This window comes from Tursiops truncatus, chromosome 10 (assembly GCF_011762595.2).
Source record: "Tursiops truncatus isolate mTurTru1 chromosome 10, mTurTru1.mat.Y, whole genome shotgun sequence".
Classification (NCBI taxonomy): Eukaryota; Metazoa; Chordata; class Mammalia; order Artiodactyla; family Delphinidae; genus Tursiops; species Tursiops truncatus.
Window position 1 is genome coordinate 63,349,754 of NC_047043.1, and position 25,945 is coordinate 63,375,698.

Genomic DNA, 25,945 nt, shown 5'->3' on the forward strand with positions numbered 1-25,945 from the left:
AGAGGTGGCCAGGGGCTCATCCAAAAGAGAGACAGGAGGCCCCATATTGGGCCAAGGAAAACTCACACTGGAGCCAGAGCTCTGTGTACTGCCATCAACCCTGACTTGACCAAGACCTGCTTCCAAGGCCACACCCCCACCCTGCCTTGGGCCTCAGTTTCTTCCTTGGCCTAATGAGACTGGTGGTAAGCCCTGCTTACCTGACTAGAGTGCTGTGAGTTCAGAGGAGGTAGATGTACAGGAGCCCTTTGTACCCTGAAGGACCAGACACACAGGTCACATCCTTGGACTCAGGTCTCCACAGACAGCATGTCCATGGGAGGCTGTGAGGAGGGACAGGACACAAGGGGCCCCAGGCTCCCCCCACAGTGTGGTTTCCATGACCATCCCAAGGATTACTGTTAGGGTTGTTGCTTTGGTGACTGGATGGACCCCAGGCACCCGCTCAGTGGTGCCACTGGAAGAAAACTCACTTCGATGAGGTTGCCCATGGGCACACAGGTGACCATCATGGCAGGGAGCCATATAGGGAGCCCCTTGCTTCACCAGCTTCAGGGACAGCAGGGGGATCTGTCTCATGTCCACTTCATAGCCAGGGTTTCACACCAACACAGCATGGCTCTCACCAAACACAGCTCTAGCCCACCCAAAGTCTTGCCACCCAACAGCCCTCCTAGTCTCCATCCCCATCCAATCTACAATCCCACCTCCCAGGCTCTTCCTTGTGTGTTGTTTTAATCGAGCTCTATATCTGAAAGGAAGTTCTCCGAAGGGCGAGGGGTTGTTGCTGGAGCCATGATCAGTGGTTCTTAACTGATAGTGAGCAGTCAGAAAGGTGCCTTTAAAATCTCCAGATTACTTTCTTTTGTTTTGTTTTTTTTGTTTTCTTTCTTTTTTGGTTTAATATTTGTTGGCTTCCAAATTACTTTTTGGAAATAAGAAAAGCAGGTGCCACCTGGATCTATTGAGTTGGATCTGGGATCACGAGAAAGGTAGGGCTGAAGAAATGGAATCAAAGGAAATTGTGTTCTGATCTCCAGTCCATCCCTCTCCCCAGGAGTTGGTCCCTTCTCTCTTTACTTCCAAAAGCGCGTACTAAACGCCAGAACCTGGGTGGAGCCTCTGGAGGGGCTGTTTCTACCTTCCCAGGGCATCCACGAGCAGACTTAAGACCTCCACTAGGACATGCCAGTCTGTGGGGAGGGACCACGTAGGCACCCAGGAAAGGTGGAGGGGTGTGTGGGCCTCGTGTGAAGTGCCCTGTCTTACTCGAGCCTCCTGGAGGTTGATGTCTTTATAGGCTCAGCCCACTTCTTGCCGAAGCTCGTGGTCTCCAGGAGGCAGACCCTGAGATCCTGGGGGTTTGCAGGTCTTTGTCCTGGTAGAAGAATGAGGGAGGATGTGCCTTCTCAGATGTGCCCGAGGCATCCAGAGTCCCCAGGCTCTGGGGAGAGAGCACCCTCTGTCACCCTCTGGGGATAGAACTGGCCTCGGCCCCCAACTGTCATCTCTACACCCATGTCCCCAGTAAAACACACTCACAGGAATGGTACCCATGCCCACCAATCTGCTACATGTCTGGGGCTGGCTGTGAGCATGGCCCTCTTCTGCAAAGCTCAGGCACCCTCCCACTCAGCCTCCACCCGGGCCCAGCTCACCTTATCACACAGCCCCAGATGCTGCGGAGAGGAGCTGGTTGGATGTTTGTTGTCGTGGCTGGTGGTGAGATCCGGAGCCGGAGCCTGGCGCAGGCTGAGGTCCTTGGACAGGGAGGTAGGTTGGCCTCAAGCTTGGCTCTGCAGCAGCAGCAGCAGCAGCAGCACGGTCGCCCTGATGCCACCAAGTATTCTGGCTACAGTGTGGCGGGTGCAGCCTCTGTTTGGTTTTATGTACCCACCCCCAGAGAGGGGTGGCACTGCCCTCCTGCCAGCTGGCCTCCTTCACCAAACCCCAGGCCTGGGAAACCCCAGCTGGGCTGAGGGCTTTCCAGGGGGATATAACCTGCTGCAGCTCCTTGCTTCCACATGAAGTGGGAAGTGGGAAGGAAGACGCTGACCCGGAGCAGAGAGAGGGTCCTGACACTCAGCCCTGACCCAAGTCTTCACCCTCACAGCAGCCGTGGCTGCCTTCCCTACTCACTGCAGAGGGCAGGAGGGAGGCCGAATTCCCTCCCCTGGTCCCTGTGAGACGACCAGCATGGTGGGTGAGTTCGGGGGCATTTGGTCCAAGTCTTGCATCTCCTGTTTCCTGGATGGTCAGATCCTTATTTGAGTGATTTAACCTGTAGGTTTCATTTTCCCCATGAACTGGACAACTCAGGGAGCTGGTGGGTGTTCCCCAACGTCTGGGGCCACAGCAGCCTGAGGTCCAGTTCCCCTTCCTGCCCAGAGTCTCATGACAGGAAGGATGGCTGGGAGGAGCAAAGGAGAGGGGCGCTGCAGGATCAGGCCTCATACCTGAGTTTGTTGGGGTGAAAGGTGCATGAGGATTTCTCAAGGACCAGATGTGGAGTCAGGGGTAAACCCACCTGGGGACAAGGGCTGTGGTTTGTCTCCCGAGAAGACCTCCGCTCTGACAGGCTGTAAGGACTAAGCCAGGAGAGCCAGACTGGAGGCATGGAAGGCAGGCCCCCACCAAGGAGTTGCAGTCTATGGACCTACACAGGATCCAGGAGGATGGGGAAGGGGACTTCAGTCGAAGAGTGAGCAAATGCAAAGTTCAGAGGCAGGAAAGCACAGGGAGGATTTCAGCGTTACCTAATAGCCAGTAACCATGTGTATTGCTAATTATTTTCTACTGTGATCACCTTCTTTTCCTCCCTTGACTTGGGGAAAGGACACAGCTTGACCAAGAGGCCACTGGGGCAACACCTGGACTGTGAAACCAGGTTGCACAGAAGCCCACCTCTCCTTCCTTCTCCAAGGCTGAGTGCGCAACCAGCGCCATCCTTCCCGGTTGCCACCTTCTGAGGTGCCCTGGCCATGCCCCCAAGAGTCCCACAGGCCGGCTGAGTCCAGGAGCTACCCCAGGCCTCACAACCACATGGTTATTCCTCCAGAAAACTGTACAAGAATCTCCTTCTTGGCCTGTGGCCCCTCTATTGCTTTGGCCCATGACCTTTCCGGCTGTGTTCTCACCAACTCCCACACTGACCCCCCAGCCTGGTGTCTCATCCACAGCACTGGACAGGGAGCCACCTGGGGTCAAATCAGAAGAGACTTCCTGAGGCTGTGGGAGCCAAGAGGAGGAGGTACCATTACTGGATGGAGGTCAGGGAAGCCTTCCCCAGGCGGAAGGGCAGGGCAAGCAGAGGGACCAGGCGCAGAGATAGGGAAGAGCAGGGGCTCAGCGCTGTCTGAGTGACTGCGGTGGATGGGGCAGCCTGACACCTGAGGCCTGCAGGGCAGGGGCTGAGGACAGCAGGGAGCATCCAGACCCAGACCCCGATGCCCCTGCCTCAAGCAGCGGGGGAAATGGCCCAATCAGTGCTTGGCCTGAGCCCCTAGACAATGGTGTGGAGGGCGACGGTGGTCTGGGGAGAGCCTGGAACCAGAGAAGGTGGAGTCTGGAGGCTGTGGCTACACTTGAGAGAAGACGGTGGTAGGAGCTGGGCTGGGCTGGTGGGAGGCCAGAGGGAGTGTCCTCAGGAGGAAGAAGGAGCAGGTGGGGCTCCCAGGCTTTCAGCTCAGGGCTCCTGCGGCGGCACCCAGCCAACGGCAGCCAACAGCTCAGTGCGGACTACCAGGGGCACTCATGGGAGTCTTGAGCTCAGAGATACAGACCAGTGATGTGTGTCCCTGATAACTGGTATCTTGAGAAGGGGTGTCCCCAGGAATGTGTGAGGACTGGGAGGAGAAGCAGCCCGGATGCACCTGTGCCAGCCCTGCCTCTTAGGAGGAGGGTCCTTGGAGGAGACTGAGCAGGAGCCACGGGGGAGGCAGGAGGGCACCCAGGAGAGTGGCAGCAGGGGACAATCGGTCAAGGGCCATTTCAGGAGGACAGACGTGTCTCTAGAGTCCGTATAGTTGAAGACAAGGCTTGAGTGTGAATTTGGATCCAGTGAGGACTGGCCAGTCTGCAGTGGCCTTGAGTGTGAGAGGCGGCACTGAATTGGGGTCCCAGTGCAGATGACCCCTCCCATGCTTGGTTGAGGAGGGGTCAGGGGGGCAGGCCATGTCTGGTGGGGACCCGTGGAGAACTATTTAACCGAGAAAACAGTGAGGATGAATCCAGGACAGGAGACAGAGGGAGCCAAGCCCCTGACAGGCTGAGGGCTGGGCCCAAAAGACAAGATGGTGTGGGGTTGACTGTCTGTCTAGGGTTTAGCTAGGTGTGTAAGGCTCTAGAAGGAGCTGGTACAGTCATCCACTCATCAACATTAACTGATGACTACTCTGTGCCAGACAGTGCCTAGAGGAGGAGATTGAGTGCTGAATACACTCCTTTACCCTATTCCTGAGGAGACCAGAGTGTGGAGGCAGAGGGGACGTAAGACAGAGCCTGGTCTTCCCTCTCCTGGAGGACTCAATGCTCTTGAGCAACCCTGCCTATGACACTCCCCATGGGCCCCAGGAGAGGCCAAGATGTTGTCAGGGAGATGGAGAAACCATTTCTTCACCTTCCACAGGAGGCTTCCCGCTCCCACTGCCCAACAACCCCGTGAGGCAACAGCAGGGGCTGAGGCAAGTCCAGCTCACAGCCGGGGAGGAGATCAGTGATGGGGCAGGTCAGGAAGACGCGTGGTTGGGCCATTGCATCAGGCCCAGGAGGGGCATAAAGGAGGGTCCTGCGTGCTGGGAGGAGGCCGACTTGGGGACCATGGAGACTCAGAGGGCCAGCCTCGCCCTGGGGCGGTGGTCACTGTGGCTACTGCTGCTGGGACTAGTGGTGCCCTCGGCCAGTGCCCAGACCCTCAGCTACAGGGAAGCTGTGCTTCATGCTGTGGATCAGCTCAACGAGCGGTCCTCAGAAGCTAATCTCTACCGCCTCCTGGAGCTGGACCTGCCTCCCAAGGCCGTGAGTCAGGAGGACCCTGGGGAGGGGGCTGTCTCCCGCCAGCCCTGGCCACGCTGTCACCCCCTCTGCTCAGGCTGTACCTCCTGTCAGGAAGGGACTTCTCCCTCTAGGTGGGCTCCCACCTCTTCCAGGAAACCTTCCCAGAGCTGGGTCCCCTCCCAGCATGAGGCTTCCTGCCTTAGCATCTCTGCTGTGGGAATAGGCGCCCTGTACACCCTGTTCAGGCTTAAGGGCCTTCTGGGAGCTCCAGGGATAGAGGGTGGTCACTGGCTCTGAGATGTGACTACCCTGTTTTGAGTCCGCTCTGCACTTCTTTGTTCCCTACTCGGAGGGCTCTGCTGGGCCTAGAGGTTCCGGTGACAGGATCTCCCCCTGCAGGCAGCCCCTGACTTCCCTCAGCCCGTCAGAGGTGCAGGTGGTCTCATCAGAGCTGGTCTGACGTCCCCTCCGGCTCTCTGTGTGCCCACGAGGCCAGGAGTGGGCTCCGTCCCCTTCCCCTGTGCACCCAGCACCATGCCAGGTCCCAGGCACACAGGAGGGGCTGGAGAGGCTGCCGTCTAGGTGGGGGCAGGGAGACAGATCAGAGAAGGAAGCATGAGCCCGGGCCCAGTCTCCTTACTTTGATCCTTGACCAGGATCAGGACCTGGACACCCCGAAGCCTGTGAGCTTCACGGTGAAGGAGACCGTGTGCCTCAGGACGACCCAGCAGCCCCCGGAGCAGTGTGACTTCAAGGAGAATGGGGTGAGGCTGGGGGCTGGGGGCACTGGAGGATGCTTCCCAGGGATGTAAACAGGGGGCTTCCGGGAATATTTCCAGCCCCTGTGCTGAGTTTGGGAGGTGATGGTCCGGGGGGTTCCAGTTTGACCTCGAGTCTCCCCTTCCAGCTGGTGAAACAGTGTGTGGGGACAGTCACCCTGGACCAGTCCAAGGACCAATTTGACATAAAGTGTAATGAGGTGAGTGGCCCCTTCTGTGTTATGGAGCTGATAATGGGGTGGGTTGTGGAACATCCTTTGGACCAATTACCCGTTGCCCCTTCGAGGGCAGAGAAAGGCCCTTCTACCTGGCCCCTCCCTCACCTGAGCCCCAGGCCTCCAGGACTGGCTTTGCCATCCCTTAGAGCAGTGGTTCTCTAAGTGGGGTCCCACCCGGGAACTTGACAGAAAGGCAGATTCCCAGGCCCCACTCAGACCTCCTGAATCAGACTCTGGGCTGGGGCCCAGCCATTTGTATTTTCACAAGGCCTCCAGGGGATTTTGACTTCTGAATTCTGAGAGGCACTGACTGGAGTAATGTGCTTTCAGCCCCTACTCCCGTCTAGCTTGCTGGGATAGGCTTGTGACCCTGGGAATCCCCTTGCCATCTGTGGACCCCAGTTTCCCCATACGTCTGTGGCTGTAGGGATTCATCCACATGCTCCAAAGGTCACAGCTTAAGGCTGAACAGGGCCCAGTGCTCCTGGTGTGTCCGTTAGGGGGTTGTTCATGTGGGGAGGGAGGTTTCTCGTCCTGACCCCTGCCTAGTCACAAAAGAAATAAATTTCATTGTGGTTCACAGCTTCAGAGTGTCAGGAGAATTCGTTTCCGGCCTCCATATTTGCCACGGCCAGGGCGCCGTCCGAGGTTCCCGCCACCTTTCCCCATTCCACGTATTCCACGTATTCCATAAAACGGTGAAGGATTGCCATTAAGGGCTTTTGGTGAACCCTGAGCCCAGAGAAGAGTCCTGAGGGTCTGATAAGTTCTGGTTCAGACTTCTGGACGGTGAAAAATAAATTCTTGTGAAAATAACTTCCTCCAGGCTTCAATTTCAATTTTCTCGTTCTTACCACTTATTGGGACCAAGTCCTTACCTCTGGGATGCCTCCTCTGTGTGTGTGTGTGTGTGTGTGTGTGTGTGTGTGTGAGAGAGAGAGAGAGAGAGAGAGAGAGAGAGAGAGAGAGAGAGAGAGAGAGATCACTCCTGTAAACACAGTCGTGGGTGAGGCCCCTGTTCCTTCCAGGAGGACATGGGGAGAGGCAGCAGGGCCAACAGCGTCTCCATTCTCGGGTCGCTCTCGTGCCCTTCACACACCTCTGCCCTCCTCCTCCAACACTGAGTAAGGACTTAAGGAGACCTGCTCTGTGTGCAGTGCTGGTGAGGATGCTGTCCCTGCTCACATGGAGGTGACTCCGGAGGGGCCAGACGTTTGTTAAACACTCACAGAGACGCAGTTCAGTCTTAGGGCTAAGCCTACAGGTACAATGCCCATAGTGTTCCATTTCTCCTTGACAATCTGAAGTCTGGAAAATCCTACTCCTCCTGGCTTTTCCTCTGGCATTGAACACATCACTGTTTCTTTAGCTGGGTCTGAGATTTCAGTGGTGGGCTTGTGTTTAGGGAACTACCTGCTACAAAAATATGCAGCATTAAAAAGGAGCATCCTGAGATGTAGAGAACAAACCTATGGACACCAAGGGGCAAAGTGGCGGGAGAGGGTTGTGGTCGTGGTGGTAGGATGAACTGGGAGATTGGGATTGACATATATACACTAATATGTATAAAATAGATAACTAATAAGAACCTGCTGTATAAAAAAATAAATTAAATTAAATTAAATAAAAAAGAAGAATCCTGTTCATCAGGGTGAAGAGCTCTGCATGAATGTGAAAGACACACAGAGTGACGCATGGGTCACATCTCTGTGTGCCTGGGTGTTTCAGACACTATGCACATCCTGCCCCCTCCCCATTCTCTAGCTGACCTTTGCTCTGGGGCGGACTGGAAACACTGGGGATTCTGAACGCAGGGAGCAACCTCAACCAACCATTGGGGGGACTCAGTGGAAAAATACCTCCTCTTCCTCACTCCTTGGGGGGTCCACTCCCAGACATGTCACACCTCCTCCTGAGGTCCCCAGTTGGCTTGAGCCCCTGTCGCCCACTTCTGTGACCTGTTCATTGACACGTCCTCTTCTGACTCAGGTCCTGCCCTGTCTCCCTTCTCTACACTCGTGCTGGTGCTTTCTGGAATCACCTCCCAAACAAACTACTTCCACTAAATGCTTGTCTTAGGTCTGCTTGTGGGCCAACCTGTACCAAGACACAGACTCCCCTCTCTGAGAGGGACAGAGGACAGGATCTCACAGAGCACTTACTTTGTTACCTGTCAGGCTTGTCTCCTCTTGGTGAGCAGGTGGGGCTGATCTCAGGCAGGTTAGAGGAACCTCATGCTTCTCACTCTACATCAACCCAAGCTGAGGAAGGAATCCTTGCAGAGGACACCCAGGGGGCTGTGTTGTGTCTGTGCCAGAGGATACAGGCTTGCCAGAGCCAGTTGTTAAATGGTCAGGATTTTCCGAGCTGGTTGTTAAACTCTTGGTAGCTTGAAATCGGCCTTGATGGAAGTACTTACACCATGGAAATCAGCAAATGCTACATGTCAGGCCTATCGCAGCTGGCACATCCCTGCCCAACCTGAGAGAGGGATCACTCATCAGGATGATATGGGTCTGTGCTGATCACATCTGTTTCCAATTTCCTCCCATGACTGCCCATCCTGCTACCATGGCAACACTTTTCTATCCTCAGCCCTGCCTTGTCCTTTCATATTTTACATCGGAGTTGGCCAGATGTGCCTTGCCATGATGAGGCCCTCAACATGCATATGTGACCACTGATAGTGGAAAGGGTTGGATGCTTACATTGTTTTCATCTCCACCCTTGACCAGGGAGCCAAAGTGGTCCCTGGCAGGGAGGTCTGCAGGCCTTGTCAGTGCTTTCTAAAGTGATTGGCTGGTGAGAGTGTCTGCTGTGTGACCACTGGGCCCCTTACCCGTGAAAGAACAAGTATCAGACCCTTCCATAAATGGCTTTGAGCATCAGGCCAGGGCAGTAGCCAACAGAGGAGGGGAGAGAGAATGGAAGGAGGGTTGCCCAAGAGGCTGGCAGAGTGCAGGGCTGACTGGGATGGAGTGACTGCAGACAGGATGAAGCAGGTTGATTCCCTGACAGGCTGGACAATGCAGCGGGGGCGTGGGGAGCTTCCAGAGAGCATGGTCACGGTCTGGTCAGTGTCCTGGTGTAGGTATGCGATGCGGGTGGGGGGAGATGAAAGTTCAGTCTTTACCAGGTTGGCTCTTAGGTGCCAGGGGGATGCTGGTCCCTGGGCGGGGCACTGGGCAGTAGGTGCTGTGAGCGCCCTGCCCAGATCCCCCTCACTGGGCGGCTGCCCCCCCACCCCACCCCGTCCCCCATCTGTTTGAAATGTGCAATATGGATGCTAATGGCTCACAGGTGCCCCCTTCACAGCTGCCTTCACAGCCTCCCAGGAGATGCCTGGGGGGTTGTGTCCCCTCTGCCCTCAGCCTGTGGATGGGGACTGACTATGAGGGGACATCAAAGCCCAGCCCCCGCCTCAGTCAGTCCTAAAGCAGGGGTTCCAGGCGTTTGTGGGTGAGGCTGAAGCTCGTCTCAGGGTAGAGCACGTCCCTGCTCAGCTCCTTCCTCTGCCCTATCCTGCTCCCCTCCGCCTCCCTCCTCCAGACAACACTCCTCAATAAATCAGATGCCTCTCACTTCCCAGCTGAGGCCCTGCTTCTAGGGAACGTGGCCTGTGATGGTGGTGGAGCTGTGCAGAGTTCACCCACTCGGCCCAGGTGGGTCAGGCGCGGGGCCTGATGTGGAGAGAAGAGAGAAGAGCCCGAGGCGTCCAGGGTGGTGGTGCAGGAGGGGAGTGGGGTGGGCGTGGTGCTGTAAGCCAAGGGGCATTGAGGATTTTACAAAGTGGCCAGAGTAGGACAGGAGCCCACGAGGCCCAGGGAGATGACTCCTAATATTTTCCTATTGTTTGTGCAGATGTGAAGGCCACTAACTTCAGTGGGGGGCAGCACAGAAGCCAAACACAGCGAGTGGAGGAGAGCAAGAGGTAAGGAAGAGGGAGGGAATGAGTGAGGACAAGGAGGGGCTTCTCCATCCCCCAGACCCCTGCTGTGCCAAGGAGGGAATCTGGGCTGTAATCAGGCAAGGTCCTTGTGGACCCTGCCCTTGAGCCCCACCAGTGAGGTCTCAGGAGTTAGTTTGGGGGCTCCCGAGACGGGACAGGGGACTCCAGGTCAGCCTCAGTGGGGCAGAGGGAGAGAATTCTGAGGGGTCTAGATGTCTGAAAGGAATTGCTCTCCTGCCCGTGTGGCCCTGAGCAGGAGAATTGATCTTTCTGGGCCTCTGTCTCTCTATCTGTAATTGGGAACAACATTACCTCCTTTAAGGGGTTGGTCTGTCATTTAGGTAGAGAAGGAAGTTCAAGGACCTCATAGGGGCCAAATGTGAATCTCAGAGGGTGAGAGAGTCAGGAGACAATAGTTAGAGTGTGTTAGTCTCAGGGCACAGTGCCGACTCGTCTGTCAGTGCAGGGACCCAGAGAGACACTTGGAATCCCCATCAGAGCAGGAGGAGATGAGTTAAATGCAGCCCATGCACACAGTGGACTTCCCTGAGGGCACCGAACTGGCCCTTGTGCACTAGCCTTTCCCATGTGGCCATTAGAAGGTAGCAGCTGGCACAGTAGGGCGGGGTACCCTCCAGACTGCCTGTGCTCTGACTCGGCAATGCCCCTGCCAGTCAGAGCCCAAAAGTCTCGTCCCTCAGCCCCCATGGTCTCTCTAGCCTCAGCCCGAGGGTCAGGGCTGCCCTGGTCCCTGGGGTCCTACTTGCAGCCCCCTGTTCTCCTGTGTGTCACTCTGCCTCTGTGTCACCTCAGCCAGAGCAGGACAGGAAGCTGGCAGGGGAGACAGAGGGCTACATTGTCACTTTCATGGGCCCTAGGCACTTTCACCTTCGTGGACCCATTCATCCACAGAAAAGTATTAAAAATTACATTTTATAACTGCATTCGTACATAGTTGAATACAATCGTGGCTAGATATAATGTTATATATTCATTGCTATTATAGTCATGTTAATATTCTGTTCTTAAAAGGAATTAAAATTAAAATATTTTTGTGGGTCCCTAGAAGTATCATGGTCCGTAGGTACAGTGCCTACTGTACCCAATGGATGAGTTGGTCCCTAGGGAGGTGGTTTTTCTGGTAGCAGCGCAGGTGCCCTGGCAGGGAAGTAAATGCTGCTGCTGCCTAGGGCGACTAGTAACTTGAAGGTGTTGCTCTGAGATCGCCCCCGCTGGCCATCTGTGGGTACTGCAGGGAAAGCTTGAGGGCTCATGGAAACCTCCAAGGGGAACTGCCTGCGGTTTTTTCTGCCCTGGTGTCTTGGCAGGCAGCAGGCTAGCAGCTGGGGTTCCCCTGGGGACTCGATCTTCTATTCGTGATTCTTTTGAATCTCAGCTCTATTGAATGAGATTTTGTGAAACTAGACTCTCCACTCTTCGAAGCACTGGCAACATTACTTATTGTTGGTAAAACGGAGAACTAACTGTTACTTAGAACATAGACTTATTCCGTGCTGTCACAGAGAAGGAAACCAAAACAGAGAAGTTATCTAAAGCTAAGGTGGTAGATAGAGCTGGCTTCCTTAGCCTCATAGAATTCTATTTGTATTTCTTATGATTAGGGGTAGCCTCTTATATAACTACAGAGCAATTATCAAGTCTATACATTTACATGGATACAGTACTTTTTCCTATATGTCAGATGATATAATCATGTGCTTTACAGAGTTTCTCACCTGCGTTACAGGTTCCTGCCTAGGGTCAGGTGTGTCAGGAAGCTGTCAGGTCTCATTTGCCTCCTTTAATCTGGAACATTTCCATAGGCTTTTGCCTCCTTTTATTCTCAAAAATGTTTCTGTGTTTCTGTGTGTGTGTGTGGATGGGGGTTGGATCGTTGGGTGTTAAAATGTCAAGGTGTATGTATGTGTTGGAAGTGTTGTGCAGTGTGTTTGTGAGAGTATCGGTATGTTGTGTTCCTAGGTGTGTGAGAGTGTGTGTGTGGGTTTGAGTGTAGTTTGTGTGTATGCGAAGTTGTATAGAATGAATGTTGGTGTGAGTTTGTGGGTATATGTGTAGGTGTCAGGGTGTGTCTGAAATGTGTATGTGGGATGTGTGTCTGGGTGTGTGTGGGTTTGTGGGGGATTTTGAGTGTGGGATGTTTCTTCTGTGTGGGATATATCAGTAGAGTCGTGTATGGGGATTTCTAAAATGTGTGTGTGGATGTGTGTGTATGAGGAGTGTATAAAGTGTTTGTGTGTGTATGTAATTCAGGGGTGTGTATGTGTATGTATGGCTGGGCATTCATGTGTGCACGGGTGTTGTGAGTGGGCATGTGCAGGTTTATATGTGAGTGTAGGGGTATAGTGTCAGTGTGGTTGTGTGGGTGTTTGTGGCAGTGTGTTTGTGTACATTTATGTAAATGGAAATTTTATTTATTCTGTTTAATTTGCAAAAATTAGATTAATACTGGTTAAAATATGTTTTAAGCAACATAAAAGGAAATAATGTTTTATTGGCTCATTATTTCCAAGAGAAGCGTGCAACTATAACAAGGTCTTAGGGGCAAGAATTAGACCGAAGAGTAGAAGCAGTTTACAAATAAAAGGAATGTAATGCTTATGCAATCCCTCAGTGTTGTAACTTTAAAAATTTCAAAAACATTTCAGTTGGTAATAATTTACAGAAAAGTAGAAAATGTACAAAAAAAACTTTCATATTCTCTATTCCCAGGGTCACCTACATTTTGCCTAAATTGTTTCTCTCTTTCTCTTTCCCTCCCTCTCTCTTCCTCCCTCTCTGTCTCTGTCTCTCTCAGTGGTTCCTATGTCCCCAGGGTTTGGGTCTTATTCAGCTGTGGAGCCATCGCTGGTGCAGAGCGAGTTTGCTGCTCACAGTTCCCGTGGGGAGGAGTGGGTCGTGCTGGCCCACAGGAGAGGACAGTGACAAGCAGAGAGCCAGGGCGGGGCACTGCGGAGAAGCCCGTGTGATGTTCTCCAGGGAAGGAATGGACGAGGCTTGAGGGTGAGGCTGACCAGGTTTAGGATCGGCTAGCTTGAGTAATTTCAGTGAGCTGGGGCTGGGGTGTAGGGGCTGCCCAAGTTGTTGATGCCTGACCCTGGGGTGATTAGGACAGGGGGTTAGAGTCCCAGCAGCAGAGAGGGTGGGGTGGGGTGCTGGTCAGTTTGCATGTGAAAAGCGAGCTGAGGGAGAGAGTCTGCTGTCTCTAGGCATCTGCTAACCCTGGGAGGGGATGTGAAAACATCAGAAACAGAAAGTAGAAAACCTGGTTAACACAGGGCTACTTACATAATGTAATCACTGACACATCTGGATTATAGCCTCATATCTTTAGCTCACCCATTTCCCGAAGATGCCTGTTCCTGTTCCTGGATGGATCAGCTAAGTTAAAGGCAGGTGTGTGGGCTGCACCACATGCAGCTGTTCAGCCTCCAAGGTACCTGTTTATACCTGTGCATGAACAAGGGTGCTCCACTCAGTGGGTGGAGCTGTGGGCTGTGTAGCCACCCTGGAAGACATCCCCCAAAATCCACCTTGTTACATTTTTCACTGATTCATGGGCAGTACACCATGAACTGACAGTGTGGTCAGGTGCCTGGCTGTGGGACAACTGAACAGTCAAGTCCCAATCTTTGTGGGGATAAACATTATGGCAAAACATAATGCTTTGCTCAGCACCCACAACCCCTGTTCATGACTCCTGCAGATGCCCATGGAAAACGGCCATTCAAGGATAACATCAATGGAATCAACAAGTGAATCAAATCTGCACTGCCCAGGTGGGGACCCATATCATGTGGATACACCATCACACAGGGAATGGTGATCCATCTACCTTCAGCATCAAACTCAAAATAAGGCCTAGCGATGCCAGCACCTGAGGCCAAGGAAGCCTGGCCAGTGTGGCTGACCACCAGCTCCACAGCTGAGTGACAAAGGGAACTCCAGGGCAATAACCAGCGATGCCATCCCCATCTGCACAGCATACGTGGCATATAGTATTCCAGGACTCTCAGATGGTCTATGTTTCACACCTGGATTCACAAAATACACCCAATCCACAATGGCACTGCCTTACAGTAAGAACTACCGGCAGTGCAGAGTTACCCAGATCGCTCCCCGGACCTTTAATGCCCTGTCTCATTTCCAAGCAGTCGGTGCCATTGGGAGATGGAATGGACTCTGACAGGGAACCCTGAAAGGATAAGTGGACACCAAGGCTCACCTCCCAGCGGAGCACACACTTAAGGAAGGCATCTTGAGCTCTAAATGGGACGATTCCCTGGAAGACCACCTTCTAGTTACATAGAATGTTTAATTATGAGCCTTGGAAATGAGGGAGGAGGCCCACACAATCTGGAAGACTCTCCAACCACATGAGTAATCTTTCTCACCCCACTTTTCTTCTTCCCATGCACCCCTGGAAGCTCCTAGTACTGGAATTTGCAAGTTGCCCAGAAGAGCCTTGTGGTGGGTGAGATTACCCTAGTGCTCATTGTGCTGCCTGCCCTGCTGCTGGAAGGGCAGGAGGGACAGTGACGATAACGATCACGAACATGAGGTGACAGCCCCTAAGGTGGTCCTGCTGGTGTAGACCCCCTGTCAGGGCAGAGAGAGATGTTCTATGATGGGTCAAGGAGTATAAGGATGAAAAGTTGCTGGGCACGTAGGGAGGAGTCTGGGCACGTGGTGCCGGTGAGACAAGGGGAGGACTGGAGACGGGACCAGTGATCGCTGAGGGACTGGTCGTTCGATCACTTGGTTGTGAAGAGAGTAACTACCCTGGTGATGGGAATAGAAGGCCTTCGACTCACAGCGTCAAGGGTGGGAGGAGGCACCATTCACCTCTCTCTCAGCTTTTGTCAGCAGGGCGTCTGGCCACTTTCACCCAGACTGCTACTCTCATCCTCAGCTTGATCAACGGCCAATGAAGAGTCTTGATCTAAGGACTCTTGGAAACCTTCCCGCAACTGCTGCCCCCAGGAGTGAACAGCCTCCACCAAACAGGACAGAACAAACCTTCTGGATACTGATATGACTTTTTTAAGCCTCATCATGAAATTTTGAACTCTTTTATATATTTTGCACAGACTATAGTAACTGTTGTAAGTTTAAATGCTTGTGGGATTCTGACCCCACAGGAGCAAGACCTCCTGCTGGGCTTGCTGCTACTTAGTATGTGGAAGTGTGGCCTATACTCACCCACAACACACAAACTAGTCTAAATTCTCTCTTGTGGTGATAAAGAGTGCCTTGCCCTAGACTTCCCGCTGGCTTTAGAGGTGGGGTATATGCAGTTGCCAACTTGCTGCATCTGGGTTAATAGTAATACATTTAGCTGATTTGGCTCCAGGTGGGAGCCTGGCCAGTCTGTGCTCCAACGGGCCTGATCATCCTCCTGGGAGTCCGTCATGGTCACTCTCGTCTGATGTTGCCTAAGACACAGAAGACACTTGGGTCCACAGCCCTTCAGTACAATTAATTTGAGTATGTGAGGGGGCAGCCTATGTCTCTCAAAAGAATTCAGTTGGTTATGTGAAAATTTGGGGTATGGTATTGTAGGGCAATGGCTCTACCCTAGTGACCTTGCGTATACGCATATAGGCCCTGCAGGCAAGGCTTGAACTGCAGCTATCCGGATCTTGGCAGAAGGCCTTGTGGTCCTCCTTGGAGCCCACTGCCGGAGTACAACAGGCCCTTTGTCCTGGCCGCCGCCAGCTTCAGCGTGGAATCCTCTAAGAAACTCCTTCTCCTCTCAGTTGAGACTGTGGCTAACTGGCTGAGTGGGGCTCTGTGGTAGTGGTGAAAAGATTCAAAGATATTATTTGGGTGTAGGATGGGGAAAGATGGAGCCCAGTCAGGTGAGGGGACGACCACTGTGATGTAACCGAAAGTGAGGTCTGGCTGTTCACCGCTCGAGAGCCAATAATGAGGCAAGGTTGGTGGAAAGGAAAGTTGGCTTTATTTCGGATGCTGGTAAGGTAGGGAGGGTGGGGAGGTTTGGAGGGTGTCCAAACGCCGATTCCCCGCCACTGACAATCAGTGGACAAGATCTTTTATAGACGGGGGAGGGGCTACATGCGGAAACAGTACCGTCAGCCCTGACGGTCATCTTGAAATTGCTCATGTGGCGGTCTGACCAGCGTCATCTTGATTGTTTTAAGTACAGTTAATCTTCAATTCCAGGGTCGGTTTTTTCCCATTTCCTTGAGGCCAGTTCTCGGAATTGTGGCAGCTTCTGTCATGTCTACAGTCTGGGCATGATGTAGTTAACTTCTTCCACCTGGTGTGGGTTTCAGTATCTATAAGACAGCTCACAGGATGTGGCTCAGAACATTATCTGTAGCCCTTGAGAGGGAACTAAAATTCTTTGTCTTTGCTCAGTGACTAAACTATTATTGTTTTGTTCTGTTTGACTGCTTTTCTTTGCTCCTGCATTTTTTCACTTCTCTGGTCAAACTTATTCTTTGGCTAAAGTTTTCTACAGACAAAAGGCAGACTGAGGACATGGGGGGCAAGGATCATAGGGTCCTGCTCCATTTCAGAGAGAGGAGTTTCTTAGAGCTTCTGTCCTTCCAGCCACTTTCTGTGGCTCCACACACAGAGGTAAGCAGTGTGCCCTGCTTGGGGAGAGAAGAGGGCAAGGAGAGGAAGGGCCAGGAAAGAGTCGGTTCCATGGTAGGAGGGAGAGTTAGGGAAGTTTTTGTTTTTATTTTTTGATGTTTTCTTTTTTTCTGTCTTTTTCATTATTTATGACTTTGTTGTTGTTGATCTTGTTTGCTGTACCATGAGGTCATAGCAGTCCTTCCTGTAATAGAAACTGACAGCATATAGAGACAGAACTCACTGATGACCATGCTTGGGGGCTAGAAATACATACATGTACAGAGCGAGAAGGACAGTGAAAAGATTTAGTTTACCTGTGAGAACCATCCCGCGGATGTCTCATATTAACAAGTGCAAAATATAAACAAACACATAAACCCTGATCAAAACGAAAGCAAGTAAAACTACCTAACATTAAAACACAGTGTAAGCAGCCGCATAGTACAGGGAGATCAGCTCGGTGCTTTGTGACTACCTAGAGGGGTGGGATAGGGAGGATGGGAGGGAGATGCAAGAGGGAGGAGATATAGGGATATGTGTATATGTATAGCTGATTCACTTTGTTATAAAGCAGAAACTAACACACCATTGTAAAGCAATTATACTCCAATAAAGATGTTAATAAATAAATATTTTTTTAAAAAGAAAAGGAAAGGACTATCACATACAGAAATGTGGACATGTGAAAAATAAATAAAACTAGTCTTTGGAACAAAAACAATAAATAAATAAATAAAATGCGTAAGAGCAATGAAAAAAATAAAACACAGTGTATAAAATGGTGTGAGAAATTTAAGTCACTCGACAGTCTTTTAGTCAAGAAAAAGCTGTGTTTGTGTCCTTTTAAATTTCACCCTGAAGGGCTTGCAGAAGTGATGGTGATTAAAGCTGCCAGCCTTGTTCCATCTGACAGGGGATGCAGTTCAGAGTGGGCCAGTGCTCCTTTCTCATTCTCCGTTTTGGTGGACTTTCCTGCCAGCGTGTTGATGCCCTCCCCAAGCTCCGCACTGTGCCATCCTGTCTGTGCTGCTGAGGCGGTGAAAACTGTAGGGAAGAGAATCAGTACAAGAACACACAGCTTGAGTCTGCTGTTGCTGATGAAACTGAGCGGTGTCCTGCGATGGGAGCCACTCTTCCCCACGGTCTTTTTGGGTGAGTTTGGTGATTGCTCGTCTCTCCTGACCTCACTCCATTCTGTGATGTCATCACTGCTCAGAGAGGTTTCCTGGAGCCAACATTCTTTTCTTCTAAGGCATGCAAAGGGAAACTTTACCCTGGCAGCTCTGTAGGTCAGATGCCAGGAGGCTTTTGGGTTCCTCTACTCTGTGTTCACAGGGCCCAGCTAAGACGGCAGGGCTGGATTCCTTTTGAGAGCCTCTGGGGGAGAATTACTTCCAAGCTCATTCAGCTTGTTGGCAGAATTTGGTCCTCTGTGCTTGTGGGACTGAGGTCGTGAATCCCTTGTCTGCTGGTGGCTGCCGTTGTTCTCAGCTTCTAGAGGCTGTCCCCAGGCTTTGGCTCATCTTTCTCCATCTTCAAAGCCATCAATTGCCAGTGGAGTCTTTCTCTTTCTTCCAATCTCTCTGACTTCTGAGGGCTTGAATTTCTTAATAATTTTTGAGCCAAGGGACCCATGTTTTCATTTTGCAAGTTATGTAAGCTGACCCTGGCCAGTAATGGCTCCACCTCTCCCACAACACTTGAAGGAGGCCCCAGAAGCCATTCTCAGAGCAACTTACTTCACTCCATACTTGTCCAACGTGTACGTGTTGTCTTCACCCATGATCTTGAGCATCCACAGGGCAGGGGACAGCTCAGGAAGGGAAGAAAGAGAGTGGGAGTTGGCACAGAGCAGAAAGGGACCCCCCAGAGCAGCCCCTCAATGCTCATAGCAAAGCAGGTCAAAAAGCTGAGTCTCCAGGCCTCTTAAAGCAATGGGCTGTAGGAGAGATGCAGGGTTGGCCAAGGTGGTGTTTGGTGGGCCAGACAGAGGTGGCCAGGGGCTCATCCAAAAGAGAGACAGGAGGCCCCATATTGGGCCAAGGAAAACTCACACTGGAGCCAGAGCTCTGTGTACTGCCATCAACCCTGACTTGACCAAGACCTGCTTCCCAAGGCCACACCCCCACCCTGCCTTGGGCCTCAGTTTCTTCCTTGGCCTAATGAGACTGGTGGTAAGCCCTGCTTACCTGACTAGAGTGCTGTGAGTTCAGAGGAGGTGGATGTACAGGAGCCCTTTGTACCCTGAAGGACCAGACACACAGGTCACATCCTTGGACTCAGGTCTCCACAGACAGCATGTCCATGGGAGGCTGTGAGGAGGGACAGGACACAAGGGGCCCCAGGCTCCCCCCACAGTGTGGTTTCCATGACCATCCCAAGGATTACTGTTAGGGTTGTTGCTTTGGTGACTGGATGGACCCCAGGCACCCCGCTCAGTGGTGCCACTGGAAGAAAACTCACTTCGATGAGGTTGCCCATGGGCACACAGGTGACCATCATGGCAGGGAGCCATATAGGGAGCCCCTTGCTTCACCAGCTTCAGGGACAGCAGGGGGATCTGTCTCATGTCCACTTCATAGCCAGGGTTTCACACCAACACAGCATGGCTCTCACCAAACACAGCTCTAGCCCACCCAAAGTCTTGCCACCCAACAGCCCTCCTAGTCTCCATCCCCATCCAATCTACAATCCCACCTCCCCAGGCTCTTCCCTTGTGTGTTGTTTTAATCGAGCTCTATATCTGAAAGGAAGTTCTCCGAAGGGCGAGGGGTTGTTGCTGGAGCCATGATCAGTGGTTCTTAACTGATAGTGAGCAGTCAGAAAGGTGCCTTTAAAATCTCCAGATTACTTTCTTTTGTTTTGTTTTTTTTTGTTTTCTTTTTCTTTTTTGGTTTAATATTTGTTGGCTTCCAAATTACTTTTTGGAAATAAGAAAAGCAGGTGCCACCTGGATCTATTGAGTTGGATCTGGGATCACGAGAAAGGTAGGGCTGAAGAAATGGAATCAAAGGAAATTGTGTTCTGATCTCCAGTCCATCCCTCTCCCCAGGAGTTGGTCCCTTCTCTCTTTACTTCCAAAAGCGCGTACTAAACGCCAGAACCTGGGTGGAGCCTCTGGAGGGGCTGTTTCTACCTTCCCAGGGCATCCACGAGCAGACTTAAGACCTCCACTAGGACATGCCAGTCTGTGGGGAGGGACCACGTAGGCACCCAGGAAAGGTGGAGGGGTGTGTGGGCCTCGTGTGAAGTGCCCTGTCTTACTCGAGCCTCCTGGAGGTTGATGTCTTTATAGGCTCAGCCCACTTCTTGCCGAAGCTCGTGGTCTCCAGGAGGCAGACCCTGAGATCCTGGGGGTTTGCAGGTCTTTGTCCTGGTAGAAGAATGAGGGAGGATGTGCCTTCTCAGATGTGCCCGAGGCATCCAGAGTCCCCAGGCTCTGGGGAGAGAGCACCCTCTGTCACCCTCTGGGGATAGAACTGGCCTCGGCCCCCAACTGTCATCTCTACACCCATGTCCCCAGTAAAACACACTCACAGGAATGGTACCCATGCCCACCAATCTGCTACATGTCTGGGGCTGGCTGTGAGCATGGCCCTCTTCTGCAAAGCTCAGGCACCCTCCCACTCAGCCTCCACCCGGGCCCAGCTCACCTTATCACACAGCCCCAGATGCTGCGGAGAGGAGCTGGTTGGATGTTTGTTGTCGTGGCTGGTGGTGAGATCCGGAGCCGGAGCCTGGCGCAGGCTGAGGTCCTTGGACAGGGAGGTAGGTTGGCCTCAAGCTTGGCTCTGCAGCAGCAGCAGCAGCAGCAGCACGGTCGCCCTGATGCCACCAAGTATTCTGGCTACAGTGTGGCGGGTGCAGCCTCTGTTTGGTTTTATGTACCCACCCCCAGAGAGGGGTGGCACTGCCCTCCTGCCAGCTGGCCTCCTTCACCAAACCCCAGGCCTGGGAAACCCCAGCTGGGCTGAGGGCTTTCCAGGGGGATATAACCTGCTGCAGCTCCTTGCTTCACATGAAGTGGGAAGTGGGAAGGAAGACGCTGACCCGGAGCAGAGAGAGGGTCCTGACACTCAGCCCTGACCCAAGTCTTCACCCTCACAGCAGCCGTGGCTGCCTTCCCTACTCACTGCAGAGGGCAGGAGGGAGGGCCGAATTCCCTCCCCTGGTCCCTGTGAGACGACCAGCATGGTGGGTGAGTCGGGGCATTTGGTCCAAGTCTTGCATCTCCTGTTTCCTGGATGGTAGATCCTTATTTGAGTGATTTAACCTGTAGGTTTCATTTTCCCCATGAACTGGACAACTCAGGGAGCTGGTGGGTGTTCCCCAACGTCTGGGGCCACAGCAGCCTGAGGTCCAGTTCCCCTTCCTGCCCAGAGTCTCATGACAGGAAGGATGGCTGGGAGGAGCAAAGGAGAGGGGCGCTGCAGGATCAGGCCTCATACCTGAGTTTGTTGGGGTGAAAGGTGCATGAGGATTTCTCAAGGACCAGATGTGGAGTCAGGGGTAAACCCACCTGGGGACAAGGGCTGTGGTTTGTCTCCCGAGAAGACCTCCGCTCTGACAGGCTGTAAGGACTAAGCCAGGAGAGCCAGACTGGAGGCATGGAAGGCAGGCCCCCACCAAGGGAGTTGCAGTCTATGGACCTACACAGGATCCAGGGAGGATGGGGAAGGGGACTTCAGTCAGAAGAGTGAGCAAATGCAAAGTTTCAGAGGCAGGAAAGCACAGGGAGGATTTCAGCGTTACCTAATAGCCAGTAACCATGTGTATTGCTAATTATTTTCTACTGTGATCACCTTCTTTTCCTCCCTTGACTTGGGGAAAGGACACAGCTTGACCAAGAGGCCACTGGGGCAACACCTGGACTGTGAAACCAGGTTGCACAGAAGCCCACCTCTCCTTCCTTCTCCAAGGCTGAGTGCGCAACCAGCGCCATCCTTCCCGGTTGCCACCTTCTGAGGTGCCTTGGCCATGGCCCCAAGAGTCCCACAGGCCGGCTGAGTCCAGGAGCTACCCCAGGCCTCACAACCACATGGTTATTCCTCCAGAAAACTGTACAAGAATCTCCTTCTTGGCCTGTGGCCCCTCTATTGCTTTGGCCCATGACCTTTCCGGCTGTGTTCTCACCAACTCCCACACTGACCCCCCAGCCTGGTGTCTCATCCACAGCACTGGACAGGGAGCCACCTGGGGTCAAATCAGAAGAGACTTCCTGAGGCTGTGTGAGCCAAGAGGAGGAGGTGCCATTTCTGGATGGAGGTCAGGGAAGCCTTCCCCAGGCGGAAGGGCAGGGCAAGCAGAGGGACCAGGCGCAGAGATGGGGAAGAGCAGGGGCTCAGCGCTGTCTGGGTGGCTGCGGTGGATGGGGCAGCCTGACACCTGAGGCCTGCAGGGCAGGGGCTGAGGACAGCAGGGAGCATCCAGACCCAGACCCCGATGCCCCTGCCTCAAGGCAGCGGGGGAAATGGCCCAATCAGTGCTTGGCCTGAGCCCCTAGACAATGGTGTGGAGGGCGGACGGTGGTCTGGGGAGAGCCTGGAACCAGAGAAGGTGGAGTGTGGAGGCTGTGGCTACACTTGAGAGGAGAGAAGACGGTGGTAGGAGCTGGGCTGGGCTGGTGGGAGGCCAGAGGGAGTGTCCTCAGGAGGAAGAAGGAGCAGGTGGGGCTCCCAGGCTTTCAGCTCAGGGCTCCTGCGGCGGCACCCAGCCAACGGCAGCCAACAGCTCAGTGCGGACAACCAGGGGCACTCATGGGAGTCTTGAGCTCAGAGATACAGACCAGTGATGTGTGTCCCTGATAACTGGTATCTTGAGAAGGGGTGTCCCCAGGAATGTGTGAGGACTGGGAGGAGAAGCAGCCCGGATGCACCTGTGCCAGCCCTGCCTCTTAGGAGGAGGGTCCTTGGAGGAGACCGAGCAGGAGCCATGGGGGAGGCAGGAGGGCACCCAGGAGAGTGGCAGCAGGGGACAATCGGTCAGTTTCTGGAGGAAAGAGGGGCTCCACCGCCTGTGATGTTAAAGATAAGGCTTGATGGACTTCCCTGGTGACGCAGTGGTTAAGAATCCGCCTGCCAATGCAGGGGACACAGGTTCGACCCCTGGCCCATGAAGATCCCACATATCACGGAGCAACTAAGTCCGCACACCACAATTACTGAGCCTGTGCTCTAGAGCCCGTGAGCCACAACTACTGAAGCCAGTGTGCCTAAATCTCGTGCTCCACAACAAGAGAAGCCACCGCAATGAGAAGCGCGTGCACCGCAACAAAGAGTAACCCCTCTCGCCACAACTAGAGAAAGCCCACACGCAGCAATGAAGACCCACTGCAGCCATAAATAAATAAAATTAAAAAAAAAAAGATAAGGCTTGAGCATGGCCTCTAGTTTCAGGGAGGGCTGTCCCGTTGCAGTGGCCTTCACGGTGAGATGGAGCAAAGAAGTGTGGTCAGGGTATAGATGATCCTTTCTCAGGCTTGGCTGGGGAGAAGCCAGGGCAATAGGCCACGTTTGGTGGGGTCGGGGGAGAGGAAATGTTTTGGCTGAGAAAGCAGTGGAGAAGAATCAAGGAGAGGGGACAAATGGAGCTCACTGTCTGAGTGCTGAGTACAGAGAAAAGGATGGTGTGGGCTTTGCATCTGCATAGGGATTGGCTGGGTGTGTAAGTCCTTAGCTGTGAGTGGTACTGTCAACCACTCATCAAATGTTCATTGACTGCCTATTGCATGCCAGGGAGTGCCTAGAACTGGAGGTTCAGTAGAGAATACACTTTGTCACCCTGATTCCAGAGGAGGCCAGAGTGTGGAGGCAGAGGGGATGTAGGACAGAGCCTGGTCCTCCCTCTCCTGGAGGACTCAATGCTCTTGAGCAACCCTGCCTGTGACACTCCCCATGGGCCCCAGGAGAGGCCAAGACATTGTCAGGGAGATGGAGAAATCATTTCTTCATCTTCACAGGAGGCTTCCCTTGCCCACTGCCCAGCAATCCCGTGAGGCAACAGCAGGGGCTGAGGCAAGTCCAGCTCACAGCCGGGGAGGAGATCAAGGATGGGACAGGTCAGGAAGACGCATGGTTGGGCCATTGCATCAGGCCCACGAAGGGCATAAAGGAGGGTCCTGCGTGCTGGGAGGAGGCCGACTTGGGGACCATGGAGACTCAGAGGGCCAGCCTCGCCCTGGGGCGGTGGTCACTGTGGCTACTGCTGCTGGGACTAGTGGTGCCCTCGGCCAGCGCCCAGACCCTCAGCTACAACGAGGCCGTGATTCGTGCTTTGGATCAGCTCAACGAGCGGTCCTCAGAAGCTAATCTCTACCGCCTCCTGGAGCTGGACCTGCCTCCCAAGGCCGTGAGTCAGGAGGACCCTGGGGAGGGGGCTGTCTCCCGCCAGCCGTGGCCACGCTGTCACCGCCTCTGCTCAGGCTGTACCTCCTGTCAGGAAGGGACTTCTCCCTCTAGGTGGGCTCCCACCTCTTCCAGGAAACCTTCCCAGAGCTGGGTCCCCTCCCAGCCTGAGAGCTTCCTGCCTTAGCATCTCTACTGTGGGAACAGGCGCCCTGTACACCCTGTTCGGGCTTAAGGGGCTTCTGGGAACTCCAAGGATGGAGGGGGGGTCCTTGACTCTGTGATGTGACTTCCTGGCTTTGGTCCCCTCTGCACTTCTTTGTTCCCTACCAGGGAGGGCTCTGCTCAGCCTGGTGGTTACCGTGATGAGGCTTCTACCTGCAGGCGACCCCTGACTTCCCTCAGCCCCTCAGAGGTTCAGGTGCTGTTGTCAGAGCTGGTCTGAGGTCCGCTCCTGTTCTCTGTGTGCCCGTGAGGCCTGGAACGGGCTCTGTCCCTTCTTCCATGCACCCAGCACCAAGCCCAGGGCCAGGCACACAGGAGGGGCTGGAGAGGCTGCCATCTAGGTGGGGGCAGGGAGACAGATCAGAGAAGGAAGCATGAGCCCAGGCCCAGTCTCCCCACGTTGATTCTTGACCAGGATGAGGACCCGGACACCCCAAAGCCTGTGAGCTTCATGGTGAAGGAGACCGTGTGCCCCAGGATGACCCAGCAGCCCCCGGAGCAGTGTGACTTCAAGGAGAATGGGGTGAGGCTGGGGGCTGGGGGCACTGGAGGATGCTTCCCAGGGATGTGAACAGGGGGCTTCCGGGAAGATTTTCAGCCCCTGGGTGAGGCTGGGAGTTTATGGGCTGGGGGTTCCAGTTTGACCACGAGCCTCCCCTTCCAGCTGGTGAAACAGTGTGTGGGGACAGTCACCTTGGACCAGGACAGGGGTAACTTTGACATCACCTGTAATAAGGTAAGTGGCCCCTGTGTGCTGCAGGGGCTGCTGAGGGTGGGTTGTGGAACGTCCTTTGGACCAATTACCTGCTACCCCTTTGAGGGCAGAGAAAGGCCCTCCTACCTGGCCCCTCCCTCACCCGAGCCCCAGGCCTCCAGGACTGGCTCTGCCATCCCTTAGAGCAGTGGTTCTCTAAGTGGGGTCCCACCCAGGAACTTGACAAAAAGGCAGATTCCCAGGCCCCACTCAGACCTCCTGAATCAGACTCTGGGCTGGGGCCCAGCCATTTGCATTTTCACAAGGCCTCCAGGGGATTATGACTGCTGAATTTGAAAGGCACTGACTGGAGCTTTCATCCCCTGCTGTCATCCAGCTTTGATGGGTTGGGCTTGTGACCCTGGGAAGCCCCTTGCCTTCTGTGGGCCTCAGTTTTCTCTTCTGCCTGTATGTGTCGGGATTCAACACAAGCTCCACAGGTCACAGCCTGAGGGTGAACTGGGGCCCCAAGGATCCTGGTGTGGCCCTGGAAGAGGGAAGTCCAGGTGGGGAGGGGCCTTGTGTTGATGCTGGTCCAGTACAAAGAGCAACCTGTTTCTTCCTGGTTCACAGGCCCAGAGTGTCAGGATTACAAAGCTACCATGGGCGCCACCACAGCCAACGCAAAGATGTCGCATAATAGTGATAAGAATGTGCCGGTAATCAGCACATCAAGGCTTTGCATCATGAGACAGAGAAGAGTCCTAATCGTATGCTTATTCTGGCTCAGGCTACTGGACTCTGAAAAATAAATTCTTGTGAAATCAGTATCCTCCAGACTTCAGTTTCACTTGTCTCCCCTCCTCCCACTTACCAAGGTTGAATCCGTAACTCTGGGATGCCACGTGTGTGTGTGTGTGTGTGTGTGTGTGTGTGTGAATGCAGGCACGAAACAGAGAGATGGGTGAGGCAGCTGTTCCTTCCAGGAGGGCATGGGGAGGGGCCAGGGCCAAGAGGTCCAGCACAGCGTCTCCATTCTCGGGTCCCTCCTGTGCCCTTCACACGCCTCTGCCCTCCTCCTCCAACACCCAGTAAGAACTTAAGGAGACCTGCTCTGT

The 25,945-nt window shown here is 53.6% G+C and overlaps 2 protein-coding genes and 1 long non-coding RNA gene across 5 annotated transcripts; 2 read left to right on the plus strand and 1 right to left on the minus strand.

The window, feature by feature from the left end:
- Positions 1-200: 200 nt before the first annotated feature.
- On the minus strand, positions 201-20,844 carry LOC117313921 (uncharacterized). Its single transcript, XR_012324022.1, has 4 exons — positions 20,219-20,844; positions 18,755-19,938; positions 1,270-1,378; positions 201-255 (listed from the first exon to the last, which is right to left on the minus strand). It is a non-coding gene; the product is annotated as an uncharacterized lncRNA (long non-coding RNA).
- LOC117313919 (cathelicidin-4-like) lies at positions 3,540-6,812 on the plus strand. Its single transcript, XM_033864858.2, has 4 exons — positions 3,540-5,016; positions 5,652-5,759; positions 5,903-5,974; positions 6,576-6,812. Exons 1-4 carry the CDS (start codon positions 4,528-4,530, stop codon positions 6,684-6,686), a joined length of 780 nt encoding a protein of 259 aa, XP_033720749.2. The 5' UTR covers positions 3,540-4,527; the 3' UTR covers positions 6,687-6,812.
- Positions 16,304-25,657, plus strand: LOC117313918 (cathelicidin-1-like). 3 transcript variants are annotated; one of them, XM_033864855.2, is made up of 6 exons: positions 16,304-16,565; positions 17,545-17,717; positions 23,524-23,912; positions 24,549-24,656; positions 24,798-24,869; positions 25,461-25,657. In XM_033864855.2, exons 2-6 carry the CDS (start codon positions 17,552-17,554, stop codon positions 25,548-25,550), a joined length of 825 nt encoding a protein of 274 aa, XP_033720746.1. In that variant the 5' UTR covers positions 16,304-16,565; positions 17,545-17,551; the 3' UTR covers positions 25,551-25,657. The 3 variants fall into 3 exon arrangements, with proteins under 3 accessions (XP_033720746.1, XP_033720745.2, XP_033720747.1); XM_033864854.2 differs by lacking the exons at positions 16,304-16,565; positions 17,545-17,717 and adding an exon at positions 20,231-20,333; XM_033864856.1 differs by lacking the exons at positions 16,304-16,565; positions 17,545-17,717 and adding an exon at positions 20,742-20,763.
- The last annotated feature ends 288 nt before the right edge of the window (positions 25,658-25,945 follow it).